The sequence below is a fragment of the Achroia grisella genome, unplaced genomic scaffold (assembly GCF_030625045.1).
Source record: "Achroia grisella isolate CSIRO2021 unplaced genomic scaffold, CSIRO_AGI_Agris_v1 utg2671, whole genome shotgun sequence".
NCBI lineage: Eukaryota > Metazoa > Arthropoda > Insecta > Lepidoptera > Pyralidae > Achroia > Achroia grisella.
Genome location: NW_026712758.1, coordinates 768,540 through 787,189, shown reverse-complemented (window position 1 = coordinate 787,189; position 18,650 = coordinate 768,540). Strand labels below are relative to the sequence as shown.

At 33.3% G+C, this 18,650-nt stretch overlaps 2 protein-coding genes across 3 annotated transcripts in view; both read left to right on the top strand.

The window, feature by feature from the left end:
* LOC131842938 (uncharacterized) overlaps positions 1-1,434 on the top strand; it is a 36,522-nt gene extending 35,088 nt beyond the window's left edge. Inside the window, exon 7 of the mRNA XM_059191511.1 lies at positions 304-1,434. Coding sequence (XP_059047494.1) covers positions 304-534 — 231 coding nt within the window. The 3' untranslated portion in view covers positions 535-1,434. The remainder of the gene's footprint in view (positions 1-303) is intronic.
* A 3,623-nt stretch (positions 1,435-5,057) lies between these two features.
* Positions 5,058-18,351, top strand: LOC131842924 (zinc finger protein GLIS3-like). 2 transcript variants are annotated; one of them, XM_059191497.1, is made up of 4 exons: positions 5,058-5,157; positions 15,674-15,900; positions 16,449-16,596; positions 16,928-18,351. In XM_059191497.1, the coding sequence occupies exons 1-4, from the start codon at positions 5,155-5,157 to the stop codon at positions 17,657-17,659; spliced, it is 1,110 nt and encodes a 369-aa protein (XP_059047480.1). In that variant the 5' UTR covers positions 5,058-5,154; the 3' UTR covers positions 17,660-18,351. The 2 variants fall into 2 exon arrangements, with proteins under 2 accessions (XP_059047480.1, XP_059047478.1); XM_059191495.1 differs by lacking the exon at positions 5,058-5,157 and adding an exon at positions 15,210-15,482.
* The last annotated feature ends 299 nt before the right edge of the window (positions 18,352-18,650 follow it).

The following is an 18,650-nucleotide window of genomic DNA, read 5'->3' as shown; positions in this document are numbered from 1 at the left end:
AACTTCATTATTTACAGTGTTCATATAAAACGTTATTCATTATTTAACTAGTACCTTTGGGCTCTAAAATTATTCTCAAGGGCAAAATTCTAACGTCTTTTATTTGATGATTTTTCATTTCATTTCATTTCTTTATTTTTGTTTTATATGATCAATGTTAAGGTAAAGTCCTTATATTCAGTTATAAACTGATCAATGATCTTGTTAATATATTTTTAAACTACTGAAATGTAATTAATGTGGAAAACAATGTATGTGTACATTAATCAGCAAAGTAAGTAATGTAATAACGTACCATTACAGATGCACCGGGTGGTCGTACCGTCAGGCACTTACGCGCGAGCCCGCGGCCGCCACTGCGTGGCCTTTTTCTGCCACCCCGACAAGGATGCTGCTCTGCCGACGCTGCCACTCCGCGCCGCCCCGATCCCCGAGCCCCCCACATTCACCCCCCACACCCACATCACCTTCCACCATCGGTTGCTCAACGCGGCTCACCACATTCAGAAACGTTTTCGGGAAACATATGCGTGACTAGCGCACGACAGCAAGGTGGAGAAAACGCCGTTGGCACGGCGACACACCGCGCCCTAATTCTGATATAAAGAATTATATAAAAAACAGCTAAATCCCGCGGTGCTGCCCGCGAGGAATAAGGAGATAAATTTACGTAGCTTTCTCTAAAGGAGCGAAATTTAAAAAAAGTCAGCGAAATGAGTTATGAGTTTATCCATTACATACAAAGAGACAAAAAATATCAAATTTCTCCTCTCTTTATTACACAAAATTTGTGTGATCAGATCTTGATCAACGTCTGTGAAGAAACGATCCCAGTTTAATGAAATAATTTATTTATATATATATATACCTAATAATATAATATTTCATTAAAATGGGACTCGTTTCCTAATTTAAAACCTAATATTAATTGTTAAATGATACGTAAAATCTGTATTAACTATTGAGTATATTGTATTGAATGGCTTGTCGCCTATTACAAGTGCAGTGTATGTAATCCCCATTACATGGAGAGATGATCTCATATGTTGCACGCAGTCGATAGATGAGAGGCTGGCTCACTGAGTAGTTTTATAAGTAGGAAAAACTTATATTCACCAATGGCTAAAATTATAATGACATATAAAGACAAATTTGTAATAATCATACGTTTAAGTATAAAAATTATTATAATTTAGTAGGTATATTAGACTTGGGCGTGGTGTTTTCTTCCACAGTGATGCATATATACAGTGTTATACAAATTGTAGTTGAAACGGTCAACATATGATATCAGGAACAATATCTGATGATGATACGGAAAAAAAACTGATTTTACACACGAGGTGATCTAACGCAGTCCTTACTACTGATCCAATATTGTTCCTGATTTTAAGGCCGTGTGTAGGATTGTGTTATATCCAATTGTTATGATTATGACCATCGTTAAATCATAATCAAGATAAATTAAACATATTTGTCATGAATAGAAATCAATCAACATAATAAAATTATATATTTAAGCAGAAAGCGAGTGATCGTCTGTATTTAAGGAAATATGAGTAACTTATATATGGTAATTTTACCTACAGTAGACTCGTACTTTATCATTCCCAAAAGAAATTGGCATTTTATTGTGTGTTGTATTTCATGTATTGTATGATATTAAAAAATGTATTATCTACTTATAAATACGTAGGTATATACGTATACGGTATATTCTTATATTGCTTTTTGTTGCGATTTTTCTGTTAATGTAATGTACTTACATTAAGCTTTTGCTTATCAGGAATATGTTGACTATGTACTTATTTTATTTTTTATTAAATTAATATTGTTATTTCTACACTTAATCTATCTAGCTTCCTTAAAATTGTCACGCCAAATTTTTACAATGTTTCGTTTTAATAGAAAATAATTTTCATAACATTACAACATTGATCAAATGATTATACATATTTATCATATGTAGAATGCTTTAAAACATTAAAAAAAGTTACTTATAAATGATTTAATTCTGACATTTGAGCTAGTCTAGCGTGTAATTCAAAGACGTACCTTGAATAGAGTATTCTTTGCATTTTTTTTTATATTGTGTATTTTTGCCATTATGCAACTAGAGTATTGTTATAAAGAAGTAAGTTAGCAATTAGCGGCGTGAGTTGTATTTATAATGTTCAAGCTTCATATGCATTTCGTACCTTGTGTTCTTGTGTTTCGTCTTATTAGTAAATATTTTTTTATTTTTAAAATATTTATTGCGGTATCCACGATTACTTATTACTACCACTAAGTAAACCGTGTGATAGCTTGATAGCTCAATTTAGTACCAGTACTTAAGTATACGATATTGTGTTCGAACATCGAAATTATAGCGTGTATTAGTTAATATTAATATACTTAATTATTATTAGATATGACAATGTCTAATGTCCTGAGTGATTTTTAAGTTTCCCAGTAATAAGTATTTGTTTGACTAATGGCAATTTGTGTTGCCAATTAGAGACAGAATAAAGCAATTAGTTGTTTTTTTAGAAACACCTTCAGCGATACTAAACTGAAAATATACGACTATTAAACTTAGAAGCTGACTCGATAGACATTAGTATTGCACCGAAATACTTAATCAATGACCATTTCTCTACGCACCCAAATGAATATTTTTTTATTGTATTTTTTTTATACTACTATAGTGGCAAGCAAGCATACGGCCCATCTGATGGTATAAATGGTTACCGCAGCCCATGGACGCCTAAACGGCTTATTATATTGATGTGACATATAATATCACCTCATTAGGACAAGGGCGTTTAAAAATTGTGCGATTGCAGAGATATTACTACCACTAATTGCCGCTATTTACCAACACCCTTAAATTATGAATAGCTAATATTATAAATTTAAGAAACTTGTCGATATTTCAGGTTGATTGCATTATTGTTTTTATATTCATTTTAGTTTAATTTTTTAAATATTTGGTTTTAATAATAAATTAGAATTTTGCATTTTGTTGACAAAGTAATTCTGAGAATGTTACCTCTGTTATAAATATGATATATTTATTGTATTCTGTTTTTAAATATGTATCTGCCTCAAGTATTACTTAGCTATGTGTATTAGATTAATTCAATATTTGGTATTTGTTCAATGTTTGAAACGGATTCTAAGAATTTAAATAAATTTCATTTTATAAGGAGAAACATGTTTTATTTTTAAATACATTGCCGACTCTATTTTTAAGCTTAAATTTTGTTTACAATATAGACACAGTAAAATTCTATCAACACCAATGCAACCAATCCAATGTATCTAAATCGTTCACGTAAATTATCATCACAGCTTAAAATATAAGCAAATGATGGTACATGAATATACCATTTGCCACTGCCGTATTGGAATGCTGTGTGATATAAACAGCGCCGATGAAAAAGTAGACCAGATATAATGAATATTAATGACAGCAATAGGACTCCCCAGCTCTCATACGTTGTCAGTCCTGACGACAACAATGCAAAGCCCCGTTACTCGTAATTTCAATGACGTATTATTATATCACCCTATATACCAAAAGTCACTACAAAGCTTATTGGAACTTTATTTGTTCATAAATCAGAAATGAGTGTGATACAGTCTCTATTGGTTATTTACGCAAAACTTAAATATCAGAGATATATCGAGCACTTATCTGACCCACAAATGTCCTTTATAATATTAATTGTTCCTGTCGTTTCAATCTCTAAGTGTGATTGTATACTTGTCATTATTTTATTAAGACCAGAATTGTAGACACAGCCTAGGACGAATATTAAATATTTATCGGTACACACTATATCAGTAACACCTTGCTAGTTTCATCTTCTGTTCTTAAAGAAAACAATCGCAAAATATGTGTTATCTCGTATGCTATAACATATTACACCTAATTATTTCCTCGCCATTTCACTACAATAATGGACGAAAAGCCTATTATAGGGTAGATAAAACTCATAGATGACAACAATATTTAAAATATAAGTTTATTTGTGGCCAACGTTATAATACCACTAGGCAATTTTAAGCATCTGTGACGTGGTTGAGTGTCTTAAGTAGTCATGCTCACTAAAATGTCCAGACATGTGACGGCGTCTTAGGCGGGTCATTGGGCTCCCTAAAATATGATAAAGCGCAGTGATGGCTGGCTCATCCGTCATACTCGTGATCGAGTGCTGCTTGTAGTACTCGATGGTACGCTTTAGTACTAATTAACTAAACTAGATGATTGCGTTTTAATATTTTAACTAATAAGTTACTGCTGTTTGGTAGAGCAACATGCAACTTTCGGAATGAGTGGTAGATTAAAAAAATAATTAATATGACTATTCAAAAGTGCTTAATTATTTTATAATGCACTTTTCTATTCAATTCTACGCCGATACGCACATGACGTACGCTCGTGAAAAGACGACGAGAATTCATGGATACTGTCTCTAAAATTACCGACATAGTATAATAATATGCTAACTTGCCCTATACAAGTATTCTTTATTCGTGAGGATAGTCACGATCATAACATGATATTTATATGTTGAGCCATTCTTGGACCTATTACCCTGTATTAAATAGCAATGATACAATATCTACGATTATAGTAGCTAGGTAATTATTACGTATTAATTGTTTTTACCTGAATTATTATATCTTATTATATGCTAAATATAACAACAGTTTTTTATTTTCTGCATAACAATAGAATACTTATTAATTAATAACATAAAAACTAACAAATGAGACTTGGAATTCATAAAAAGATTTACCTAGTAATTTTTGCTGACGTTATGATCTTAATTTGATAGAGTCGCTTTTATTGTGTGCATTTACGTTTTGTCCGATCGTGGCACCGATAGATATTATTACTCTACGAAAACTCTGTTGGGGGAAAGTCGAGTTTACGCACGTCACTCGGACACAGCGTATGACTATTTTAATTTCGCCGCGGCATAATCGCGGCGGCTATTTTCGAGTTTTTATTTTAGCGTAGTTCGCGTGTGGTCGAACTCGCTATGATATTTTGGCGGGAAAACTCACAGTCACCGATGGCCGTCGATGCAGTCGGTGCCGACTTGTTTACAATAAAAAAATATTTCTATTTCTACACCAATAAATAACCAGAAGTACATAATGGTGAGTCTGGATTGGATTTTAATTCTAACCTATTTATATGAACGTGTAATACTAAAAACATTCCATTCTGATTTAAGAGTTACCTACTCATGTAGCTATACCTATACTTTCATATGACTATACATTTTCACATTATTTTAGTATAAGGCCATTTATATAAAGTAAATATACCTTCATCATTACGAGCCCTGATATGTTAGAGGCATTGTCTACTGTCAAATGACATCTTGAACGTAGTACTGAACGGTCCCACATTTCGTTGCGTAAATTTGAATTCAACGTGGAGCTAACCTATCGTGAACTATGACAGAGAAATGTACACAACACTTTCAAGTGTACATAGGTATACTTATATACCATGTGGACACTTAATTTTATAAACAGGAGTCAAATAAAGTAGTGCCTCCCTTATGAATATGACGACCAAAAATATGTTTATGAAAATTGTATACGTTGACGCCCTTAAAAAAATAACTATTATAAATAATACTTCACGCATTAATACAATTGGAAGTCTACAGGTGAATGACGATGTTCTAGACCTGATGATATTGAGTCATACTTATTCTAAACACACACTTGTATTAATAAATGTAGTACATTTAGTGTAATGAGTATAAAAAATTAAGTGTTACTTTTTCTATGCTATACGTTTCATCAACTGCGTACGTGGACGATCAGATAGAAAGTTTGCCTACAACCAAAACAAGAGACAGACTTAAAATCCTATTTTAACATCAAGGAGGATAGCCGTAAAGATCGGAACACATATCTGAACAAACAACAACACATTTATTTTATTTGTATTTTGAATGTATTTTATGATTTTAAAGTATTTCATTATCTCAAAGATTAAAAAAAACGGGAAGATTAAGTTCTTTCAACTTTTTAACGATTGTACACCTATATTACATATTATATAAACAGAATATTTACTATTGTAATATTATTTAAGACTATGTGATACATCGACGCTGTTAAAAACGGTTCATACCCGTTTTTAGGTATAATAAATAGGTATATTTGTTCAGTTTAGAAGTTCAGTAAAATATTTCTGACATTATCGCATAGTACAAAAGAATTAGTGTTATTTTGTTTGCTTTCAAAATCAACTTCAGGTGGATAGTTTAATGTGAATAAATACCCATAAAGTTCATTAACTTAAAATCCTGTATAAACAAATGAAATTTACCCACGTGAAAAAAAGAGTCTTGTAAGAACGTTTGTTGAAAGAAATTGCATTTATATATATATGTACCTAGGGCTAAAACGTAATCTTATAAAATAAGATAACTTACATTTAATATCCTTTCTCTCTTTATAAGAAATTAAATTATAAATTTTCTCCCGCATAGAATGTATTTGTATACCACACACACATCAGTGTTTTTACTCGCTCTACCTCTCTGATTTAAAGTTTAACGCAATTCTGGACTGGTACATCTGAATACAGACTAATCGATGTTTTAAAAGGTATAGTATAATTACATAGAGGATTACCTATAATTCATTTTTCTTTTGTTTATTTACACACTAATTTAATTCAAAACAAAAAAGTAGCATGATTAACAGTTTGTCTACAGCAAAAATTTGGTGGTCCCAATGCTATGGATGTACACATTCAGATCGACTTCCATGCATCGCCCTAGATATCGTAATAATTAATTCTTGGTAAATTTGCCGCGTTAGTACCTCATCACCGAATATCTACCATTACCGCAGATGAGGTCACTAATATATAAAATTTTACTTATTTGAGGGTTATCTAATGCGCCGAATGTTAGTATCAGTGCTATATACCATAAAAGTGTTGGAGGCCTTCCCGGGACGTCGATGAACCCTTTTATGGTATGGATCTAAAAATAAATACCAAAAATATTATATATTATTTTCTTATACCCCTATCAAGACCTATTATATGTAGATCTAGTCACCTTTTTAGAAACTATAAAACCAGTGCGAGACAAAAAGAACGCAGAAGTAATGTCAAACAAGCTGGCAGCCCACCTATAAGTATATCTATCATACTGCCTATAAAATTTAAAAAAACCACGAAGATCAGAGAACTGACGCCGAGGAATACTGTGAGATACTCCTTATACGTTGATGAATATCAAGCGAGGAATAGATCCGATGAGAGATCCGTTCTATGTTATTAACCTAGTGTATCCCATTACATCATTAACAAAATTGAATACTAAAACTTTTACTGCAAATTTGGACTTTAGAACTAGAAACATAAATACGTAAATTTCCTTATCTGCTAGGTACTTAAAATAATTGTTATCGGCAGCTTCAATCGATCTCGTGACTGCGCAATTTGTGTATAATTTAAGTATTACTAGCTGTTTTTAGCGACTTTACTTGTGAGTAATAATTTCGATCATTTTCCAATGATAATTCATTAGTTGTCTTAACAAATCGTTTATGGCAATAGTTGTTCATGCATGGGATTTTCATGTAATGTTAGACATTGACGCCTATATAAGTACATAAAGTAATAATACTGACTTTAAAAAAAATTCAGTTGAGTTTCTTGCCAATTCTTCTCAATTGACTGTGTATACTGAACTGGACATTAGGGAAAAAATATTAATACAAAAAAGTTGACGTTCATACTTGTCTTAAATGACCTACATGAAAAACTGTTTTTCCATTTGATTTGATTTGATTTGATAATACATAGTTACGGTTATAATTACCTGGGGACCATTCACAAATAATAATATTTTAATTAATAAAGTGAAATATGTTCAGGATTTCAGCTGAAAATCCAACATTTATATGAGCAGGGAAAGACAGACAGAAATAGCCAAGTTGGTTATGTTTCAGTGCAATATGTTATCAAACGATTTGCGGAGATTAGCTCTTACGTGAATTGAACAAAAACATGCAGAAAACGTATGACTACAAAACACCAAATAAAAAAAATGTACTCGGAAATAGTGGAAGAAGTCTTCCCCGGAACTTGCTGCTTATCCAAAGAGATTGGAAAGTCGATAAGTACTCGAACAGTAATAAGAGGATTCGAAGAACTCCCTTCTTATATAAAAGTGGTGTAAAGCCATTAAGAAGCTATGACTTTCAGAAAATAACGAAAAACTGCTATGATGGGCTCTACGGGACCAACACAGGGAGAGTGAAAGATTGGTCAAATGTAGTCTGGTATCTCGAAAAATTAAATATGCCTTTTAAAAACTTTGCCTTCCAGGCGTACTTCTAGAGAAGTAGTAAATACCTTTATTACCTATGGTATAGATTCACAAGTAAAACTTGGTGATGGTATAGTATGAGTCCTATACTATACCATCGCCCAGTTTTACTTGTCTGGTATCCGTTTGAGGGGATGGCTTACCCGTAGAAGGATAGCATATAACATGTGACCAGCAATGCTCTGGTTCGCGAGCCGTGCTATTTTCACTAACTAGCGCGCGGACGGGCGGACGGGCGGACGGGCGGACGGGCGGACGGGCGGACGGGCGGACGGGCGGACGGGCGGACGGGCGGACGGGCGCCCGCGAGTGCCGCGGATTTGTCGGCCTGTTCCTACCAAATTTAAGGAAAATCATACTAAAATGCAGCCTATACTTTGGAAGTACATTCTTTCTATTCGACTGATCAATTGACGTATTACCTACATATCTCTGAACGTTACTTTTATGGACGGCCTCGGTGGTCTAGTTGTTTAGCACACCGCTTTACTTCCGATGGTTTCGGGTTCAATTCACACGTTTACTAATTCCGTGACAAGATTGAATATTTAAACATTATACCCATTTTCAACTGAAATATAATATTTAATGACTGCCATTTTATATATGTAGTAATAAGTTAGTATTTTTATAATAATTCAGTATATTTATAATGCAGCATTCGTATTAAATATGTTCTTTAGTGTAGAAGAAATAAAACAAGGTAATTTCTATACCTATACATTGATTTAGAGTTTCTTATCACTCATTATCTGTGTTATCACCAGACGGCATACCGCCTCTATATGTTAATGTCTGAACAGGCTTTCCCAAAATAAATATTACCTATCAATAGATAACAATTGATAGAAGTATAGGCAATATTAAAAAATCATGTATGTGAGCACTTACTTGATATTTTAATGAATTACATACTTATAAATAAACCAAGGTTTCTGATTTATTAGAGTCGGCAACGCGCACGTGACACCCCTGGTGTCTCAGGCTTCCGTAGGCTACGGTAACCACTTACCATCAGATGGACCGTACGCTCTATTGCCACCACTATCATAGTACATATAAAAAAAATCATACCAATATCACACAGTCATGTATAAACTATTTAATATAAAACTGCGAATTATATTACTTACTTTCTCACTTTTCTTTTCATTGGAACATAAAATTATCTAATTCCATTACAAGGTAATCTCAAAAAAAACCAATTAAACATTTGTTTCTCAAAAACCCCAATTTCTTTAATTCGTTTAAAAATACCATTTTAGTTTAGCAGTATGTAGCTGCCTATATTTAGTTAATTAAATCATTTAAATATAATTATATAAATATACAACAAAATAAATATGTTGAAATATTTAACTGTGTGAAAACATTTAGTGTTGTTACTTGGATTCAGTATTCTGATAAGGTGAAACCAGTACGATCCAGATGTTATGACCCATCATACGCTTACACTTGTGATAAGAAACGAACAAACACTGCGAGAAATCGTAGCTAAACAACAGATGTCGATAAAGAACTATGCATTAGATTTCATAAAGTGTCGCGTATATATGTGGTTGAATAATACTTTCAGTATCATTATAAATATTATAACTTATATGGATCTTCGTAGTAAAATACATTCGACTGAAGCAATCAAACCCAGGTTATTTATTATTTAATGCAAGATTTAAAAGTTTCAAAATTCTTAATTAGTAAAAGTATGTACTTGATTATTTTATAAATTTAACACCTTATTGAGGCTTATGAACTTTATGATATAATCAATTTATACTTTTACACACATAATAATTCATGTAGACAAACAGTCATACCTAACAATGAGATGAACCATTTCCACTGAACCTGAAGTGAAAACACAGCGTTACATAAAGTAAAGCGTTTTCATTTTATGGTAGCTTTACTTCAACATAATGCTGCCAATTTAATTACTCACACAAAGCAAAATAACGGTACTAAATGTTATAGTGTTTCATTAACTTTATTACTGATAACAAGAAGTCCATGCGACAACAGCGCAATGATAACAAAACCGCATGAAACCGGCGCACGCGCCGACCGCAGGGGGCCCCGCCTGTTCATAAACACAATGATATTTTATCGTGTAAACGCACACTCACACACACATACGACATCATAACTGATAACACCGTCGTATACTCGATTCTATAAGAATAGAATGACGCAAGTAATATTTGCAGCATAAGGATATATGTATTTGCTATAAACTATAATATATTATTGCATATAGTGATTTGTAATCGACACACGTCACAGCCGCATTAGAGATCATCAGTCTAATTACATATTATAAATTTAGATCATCTAGATACATCTATTTAAACACGGTATATATTCTTAGTACTGCTTTTTGTGATTTATTAAATCTAATTTAAAATGTATTTTTATTAATATTATTTGAATACGTACTCATGGATTTTGCTAAAAATTGCCTCTTATAAAACTTTACAATATATCAGATAGTTTACTGTCTGATCTGAAACAGGATCACATGGCCTTACTCATTTTTATACAAAACTCATTTCTTCATATCAAGCAAACCCTGACATTGCAATATATTCAGAATCCAAAAAGGTTTTGAAAGTAAGCAGACACTAAACAAACATTGTAGTATAAAAACATAATGCGCAGACTATGATTGTAGTAATGTAGTCACTACTTGTAGTAATGTAGCGTATTTATTAATTTCATTTGGTAAGTAGTAATACAAGACAGACAAAGACGAGTACAACTGTTTAACTCGTATAGTTCAACTGCACGGGACAGACTTATAAAACGGCCGACTTTTGTCTGGCGAATACGACTTTCGTCTGAGGACTGTGAATATTACTACTCCACATTTAAACTGTGTTAAAGATAATATTATAATAATCTATAATAATAATCTCAGGACAATTCACACAGAGCCATCTAGACCCAAGTTAAGCTAGCTAGAGCTTATGTTATGGGTACTAGATAACTGATACATATACATAGATATTTTTTTTCTGTAAATACATATATATTATACATAGAAAACACCCAGACCGATACAAACAATCTCATGAATACAAATGTTTGTGCCGTGCGAGGACTCGAACCCGCGACCATCGGTCGTAAAGCGGTGTGCTTGATCGCTAGACACAGGTGTTGTGTTATGTTAACTGTTATCCATGTTTCCATACAACGATTACATTGCAGGATGTTGTATCTACTAGCTAAAAAGATTTAAATCTGTATACATATATGTAATCCTCTATGCTATATATTATTAAAACACTGATAATCAATTTCAGTGCGTAGTATGCTTACTACGTCATGCCTACTTAAGCCAGGGACAGGCCCGTTAGCAACAAAAAAAATGTCATGATATAAACGCTTCTGTCTTTATTTAATATGGACGTCGTGTACCACACGTAGATATAGGTAACCTATGGAACTGATTTACCTTATCATACATAATCGGACTGTATTAATTGTCTTTAATTTTACTTATCTACTTATAAAGTCCGTTAAAAAAGCTACGTCAAATATTTTTAGAGTTCCGCGTGTAAATTCGAACCGCTAGATAAATTGACCATTAATATACTGAATTTTATACAAAAATAAACCTAATATAAGTATAATATTATATTAATGTATAAGTTTTGAATAGTAATATAATATTTTTTGTTACTATCGCTCTTTCGGAAAACAGTTTCATCACAAGAAGAACGAGTAACAAATTAACGTGTTCCTCTTTGAATATATGTATATTGTTCAGCTTTATGATATTTAGAAAAAAGGAAAAGGGATGATAAAAGCAAAAACATAGTTATAAATTCATATAGTACATTAATATAGTGCGAAAGGTGGTAGCAAGAATAACAACACAATTCTTAAATTTTATTTTAAAAAATACCGTTAAATAAGATCGTAGTCTAGTTACCGTCTATCTATAACTACATCACATCTTCATCATCACTATTTTCTTCATCAACTACAAATGCCTTCGACATGGAATTACATACATACGTAGCACATGAAACTAAAGGATAGACATCTTTAGTACTGTTTTGTCTTACCCATCCAGTAATAGTACCTAAATATTTATACTAATAGTATTATATGTGAAATATGTATCCATTTGTTATATTTCATATCTTAAGGCATTGTAATAAAATTTAACAAATGAGTAGTAGCACGTGGATGACCAAAATATTTGTCGCCTCGTTCTTACGAACATACTGACAAAAAAACGAGGAGGATATGTTTATATTTTAGCCACTCAGTTACGGAACCCAAAAATATGTCTTGTATTGGATAATAAGCATTAATCCAGTAGAGAGAAGTTCACAATAATTATTCGTAGCCACGAGTGCATTTCTATTGGATACATTTGTTTAGGCTTAGATACATGGTGTTCTATACTTTAAATATGTAATTGAGATTTATAAATAACATTATCATATTACATAGTAATTTGTATATAAAAGAGCAAACAAGTGAGTAGTGTATAGGTGCAACGTAATTGTTCTTTATATGGTATTACGGTTAATGCGTTTTATGCAATCTAGAACTCTATATATGTATACTGATTTTTTTTACAATAAATTCTATAAATTTGTATATCTACTTGAAATTAGAAACATTTTACGGAGGACAATTTACTTTAATACTTAGATTATATATTGCCTATAGATATATGCCAATTTATTTAATTATATATTGTATTTATATGCCAAGGAAATCTTTGTACAAAGTTCACAGCACATCTGTCACTCTTCATGGCGGTAGGCCATACGTATGGCATATGGTAGTAAAATTACATGATATAGAGACAAATCATTATGTCTCCATTATTAGTTTTCATACATTGCAATGCATGGGAAGTACGTCGGGCGAAATATGAGATCGGTAGCGAACATGCACGAAAAGTCTCTCTCAGGAAACTGTATTATATTCTGTATTCTTAAAAGTAAATAAATAAAATAAAAATAATTACACCTATAAAAACAATTGAGAACGTTCAATTCATCTAGACATTGATTGTGGAATATCAGTCTAAAGTGCTGGTTTACCATTGTTCTCTACCTTTTATTCAATAAACATAATTTGTTTACACTCCGCTCCATTTGAATGAGTTCCGAGAATTGTTTATATAAACATTAGCGCATGATAGGTGGTCGGATTACGTAATGACTAGCATACGTGGGGGATGTCCAGCTGTCACGTCAATCCAATACATTTCACGTTTTATTTCATGAAATTATTGTTTATCGAAGTTCATATTCATCAGGCCGTAATATCGATCCCCGTTTGAATTGAACGGGGGATCGATCTGAGAACGGTCTACGGGGACCGTGACATTGACACTCTAAGTGGCCACTAAAAAAATTCGTACGCAGTCTATACACGGCTTTATGTACAGTGTACTTCGAATTTAATAGTTACCAATCTTGACAATAATAACAGGGGGTAAAGTAGAGCCTGTATTAAGTTACTACATCTAATGTTCATAGAAATTTACCTGAATTCTGCACAAATTTTTGCTTTATCAACGTGTACCAATATTTTTATTATCTAATCAGGTATAGATCCGTGTTGAATGGACATAGAAATGTCCGTGTAGAAATGACGTAGCGTCGCGTCTGTTACGTCACGTGTGTGCGGACCTAAAGTAGGTAACTAATTAGATAAATGTACCTTTAGTCGGAAGTGTTACTACTTATTCGCAAATTTCATTGTACAAAGTATTAGTATCATTAGTTTTTTTCTGATGATACCATACCATACCGGTAATGCGGAGATTGTTAGTAATGGGCATTAATGGCCCCATTGCTAACATGTACTATGTCTGGTCGACGTCCACCCTGACTGGATATCGTTTTGCCTAACCTCGCTAAGGGCCGACCTGACATCATAATTATCCTATCCTCCACTGGTGCCCCGCCAGCATACATCGTTAACGCAGCGCTTGCGCCTGCAACATATTATATCCATTCATACAAAAAGAGGATATGCTAACCCAGTGCGCTGATGATTTATATTGCCATATATACATTAGTAAAGCATGAGCGAATGTGATTTCACCAGGAATTAACTATAATATTTTTTAAGATCACTGTTTTTAAGTCCAACGGACAGGACATTACCTATTAGGTACTAACAATCCTCTTCCTCCGTAAATTTATATAGCAGGCTCCGTGTTTTAAATAATAATCGTATATTTACTATAAAAAATTCTATCAGTTGTTTACTACACATAGTACAAGGTTTATTTTAAAAATATACACAATACCAATCTACTCATACAATGCCATTGAAATTATCACAAGCTGTTTTAGTCAAGTGCTCAAAACAACTGGAATAGTTATTTTATACTTCGTTACCAATATTTACGTACTTTTTAATATATTTTAATTGGTAATATTTTTCTGTCTATTTCCCATACAAAATTTAAATACAATAAAACTACTTTCGCCTATGAATACCAAAATTTCGTGTTAGAATACTAACTTAGGCACATGTTGAAGCTTACATTAATAGAACCAGTAAGGGGTCGCTTTACAACGAGACCGGCATATCAGTCGCCTATTGAACCATGGCCTACTGTACCGGTAATAACTGGACAGCGGCCGCGGCAAGCGGCTCCTGATAACGTTTCTATATTATACCACACAAATCTACTCCCAGTGGCGTAATTCTGCTATTTGCTACACTAATGTGCACCTTATTGCCATTGTTAATTACTTTTGAAAAAAAAATGGGATAAAATTACTTCAAAAAATTGTGGTTAATAAACTCAAATATTTTCAAAGTTGATAAGGGCGTGATGTAAGTATAGACAGCATGTTCGCGGGGGACTGGCAAGCTTATCAGTGCGTTGTCATTCCGAGACATTTTATAAGTAAGCGAAGCGTACGACCGCCATCATTGTCCGTAGCGACCGCGCAGTGACCGGTACTAGTGTTAGCTCGAAGACAGTGAATAAGTGTAGCGATGTTGGCGTTTCCGCAATGGAGATTGGAAATACCCAGCGATGGGTGTAGGATCCAACGGTGGATGCCGGTGGAAAGGTTTGCGCCTTACCTGGCCAGGCCTGTAGCGCTGCCTCCGCTACCCCCTCAGGTGCGAAGAAATACTTTAAAAACCAAATACTATATTTTCTGTGTAATAAAAAATCAGTTTTTTAATAGATCAAACATTTAAAGGACTATAATAATATATTTATTTTCTCCACAAAACACGCATAATATAAAGTGATACAGAGCCTTTGAGGCATGTAAAATTCTATAAATTTATGTGTTTGCTCTTTGCAGGTGGAAGATGAAGATTCATCAGGTGGTTCATCTCCTGAACGGAACACAAATGAGTCGGGTGCGGATGGGGAGACGGTATGCGGATGGCGAGGGTGCGGCGATCGATTCCCGAGCGTGGCCCGTCTTTCTGCACATGTAGCACGCGCTCACGCGCACGCACTACGGGATGGACTTTTCTATTGTGGGTGGAAAGGATGTTTGAGGCCACAGAAAGGATTTAATGCTCGGTGCGTATTTAATTTTAATTCGCTTTCTTATTTTAAATACTTCTACAACCTACTACCATATATTTTTAAGATGTTATACGTTAGATGAGATATTAGGGGTTGTATACATATCTTGTATGTAACTTGTGTCCAATTATTTTTCTTACAATAGATAAAGTTTACTCTGTTAATTGCTAATATATCTTTTAACTATTGATAGTGTGACTGTTTTTTGTGAACAACTATTAAAAAAATTCGTATTTTTAAATTCAATGAACTACTTGCAAAAGATGTTCGTATATCTCATGTGACATTTTGGACCTATAAAAATATTGTTACGATTGATAATCGGTTCTTTTACTTGAACATAATATACCTATTGTTTTTATTTTTAATTATTTCAGGAAAAATTTACAGCATCACTTTACTGATAAGTTTTCTTTTTGATAAACTACCTATTGCTCTCAAAAGTATTTCTGACCACGATTGGTTCCCATTATTAGAATCAATAGCTGTTTATTAAAAATATCGAAGTAAAAAACTAATCATTTTCTTTTATTTGTCCACAGATACAAAATGTTAGTACATGTACGTACACACACGAATGAGCGCCCGCACATTTGTAACCAGTGCAACAAGAGTTTCTCCAGAGCAGAGAATTTGAAGATACATTTAAGATCCCATTCTGGAGAAAAGCCCTACATCTGCCCTTATGACGTAAGTTCTAACAAGTTAAATGAGCATATTCTTAAATTTAAATTAATATACTATATTTCGACTTACTTATTTAAAATATATGAATGACATGATATTATGTTCACTTTAATGGCAACATTCTGTAAATTAATTTACTGTTAGTTGTCATTAAAATTAATGACAATGTTTAACATAATAACTGTAAAAAAATCACTAATTATAATGGCAAAATTAAACTAGTTAAACTCGCTTATAATTCCGCAAATCACCTTATTACTATTAGCAAATCATTCAACCAAAGCAATGTAATATAGTAATTAAACTTACATTAAAATATATTATTTTTTAACAGGGCTGCGGCAAAGCGTATTCTAACTCAAGCGATCGCTTCAAGCACACGCGTACACATACCGTCGACAAGCCCTATTGCTGCAAAGTGCCTGGGTGCAACAAAAGATACACAGACCCATCCAGTTTGAGGAAACATGTGAAAACCAACAAACACTTCACCACCGAGGAGGCTCAACGTCGCGAGTCATCCGACGAAGTGCACAGCTCAGAAACATTTTCGCCCGCAAGGGAAAATAGCTCCACGTATACTCATGCAGAACGTTCATCACCATTACAAAACCACATAGCGTACAGTCCGATAAGAAATACCATATCACCGACGATACCTCCGTACAACCCCATATTGCCAACGATGGGTACTTCAATCTCCCCACCAGTAGGATACTCGCCTCTGTTAACATATATAAGGCCTGTGGAACCTATATATCCAGTAAGGGTTCCCGCACAAGAAATGTCATATTTGGAGTACACGCAAATGTATGACCACGCACATAGAAGTTATTATTCAAATAACGCCACATATCCAGTATTAAGGCAAAGTGAAAAGATATACACTTATGAGGAACGGCCACAATTCGCTGATGAACCCATGGAGGAAGCAGAAGACAGAGAAAGTTACAGTCCTGTAGAAGAGATGCCTTTGAACTTAATATGCACCAAGCGAATTGAATGCAAACCTATTGAGGATCTCGTCAGACGTGATTTACCTTTAGATTTAAGTACTAAGAGTTAATATTATTTATTAAATTATTTATTTACACCCTTACATGCTATTTCAATTATTTCACAATATTTTTAACAGTACAATATGAAATTAAGGAAAGTCATTGAAGAAAGATTACTTCATAATCCAATACATTTATATCGCAAAAATAAACGCATTATACAAGGTTGCAAGTTTATGGCACTTACTACCACTACTACTAATTATAATTGCATTAGAGTAATTATGATTAAAAAGAGCTCGTAAATTATTCGTTAGAAGTGTAGTCAAATAAACCGTTACACCATATTATTATTATTATTTGCCAATTGTGATTAACTATTACTGACAAGTTTTAACCTTATCACCTATAGAAATTTGAGAAATTCAATACATTTTAATAAATCTAGACAATAGTAGTTTAAGTATATGAAACAAAAGGAGTACGACCCTTTTCCCCACTGGGCACACTGGGTATGTGCCCAGGGCCCAGGGATGAATTGGGGCCCCCTAGTTTAGTCCCTACTCCATTACCAAACCATAACAGATAGCTACTCTACTCTCGCCTGATACAATCAGTCCTAACAAATGCTTACCGACTATGGTCAATTTGTTCGTTTTTGTTATTTTTTTATAAATGTCTAGCAAGAACTTAAACACCTCATCACACGACGACTTTTTAAAATTATTTTTGGCTGGTTTGTTTTGAAGGTATGGCATCCCCATATACATCTCTAGTCATGTTCAAAAATGACTGTCTATTCCAAGAAAATAGTGCTTTATTAATATGGTCCCTTTACCTTAATGTGCCCAGGGCCTCTAATAGGTGAAAGACAGCCTTCAAAAAGAGTATTGGTCTTAAGGCACAATGCACTATCTCATACTATCTCTAGGATTATCTATAAAACTGGACACTAAGCATCGTACTAATGAAAGTCCTTTAAATCCCAGTATCAAGTAGATAGGCACTAAGGATAACCAAGTTAAATATGTTCATTAATATTATTTATTTAAAAAAATC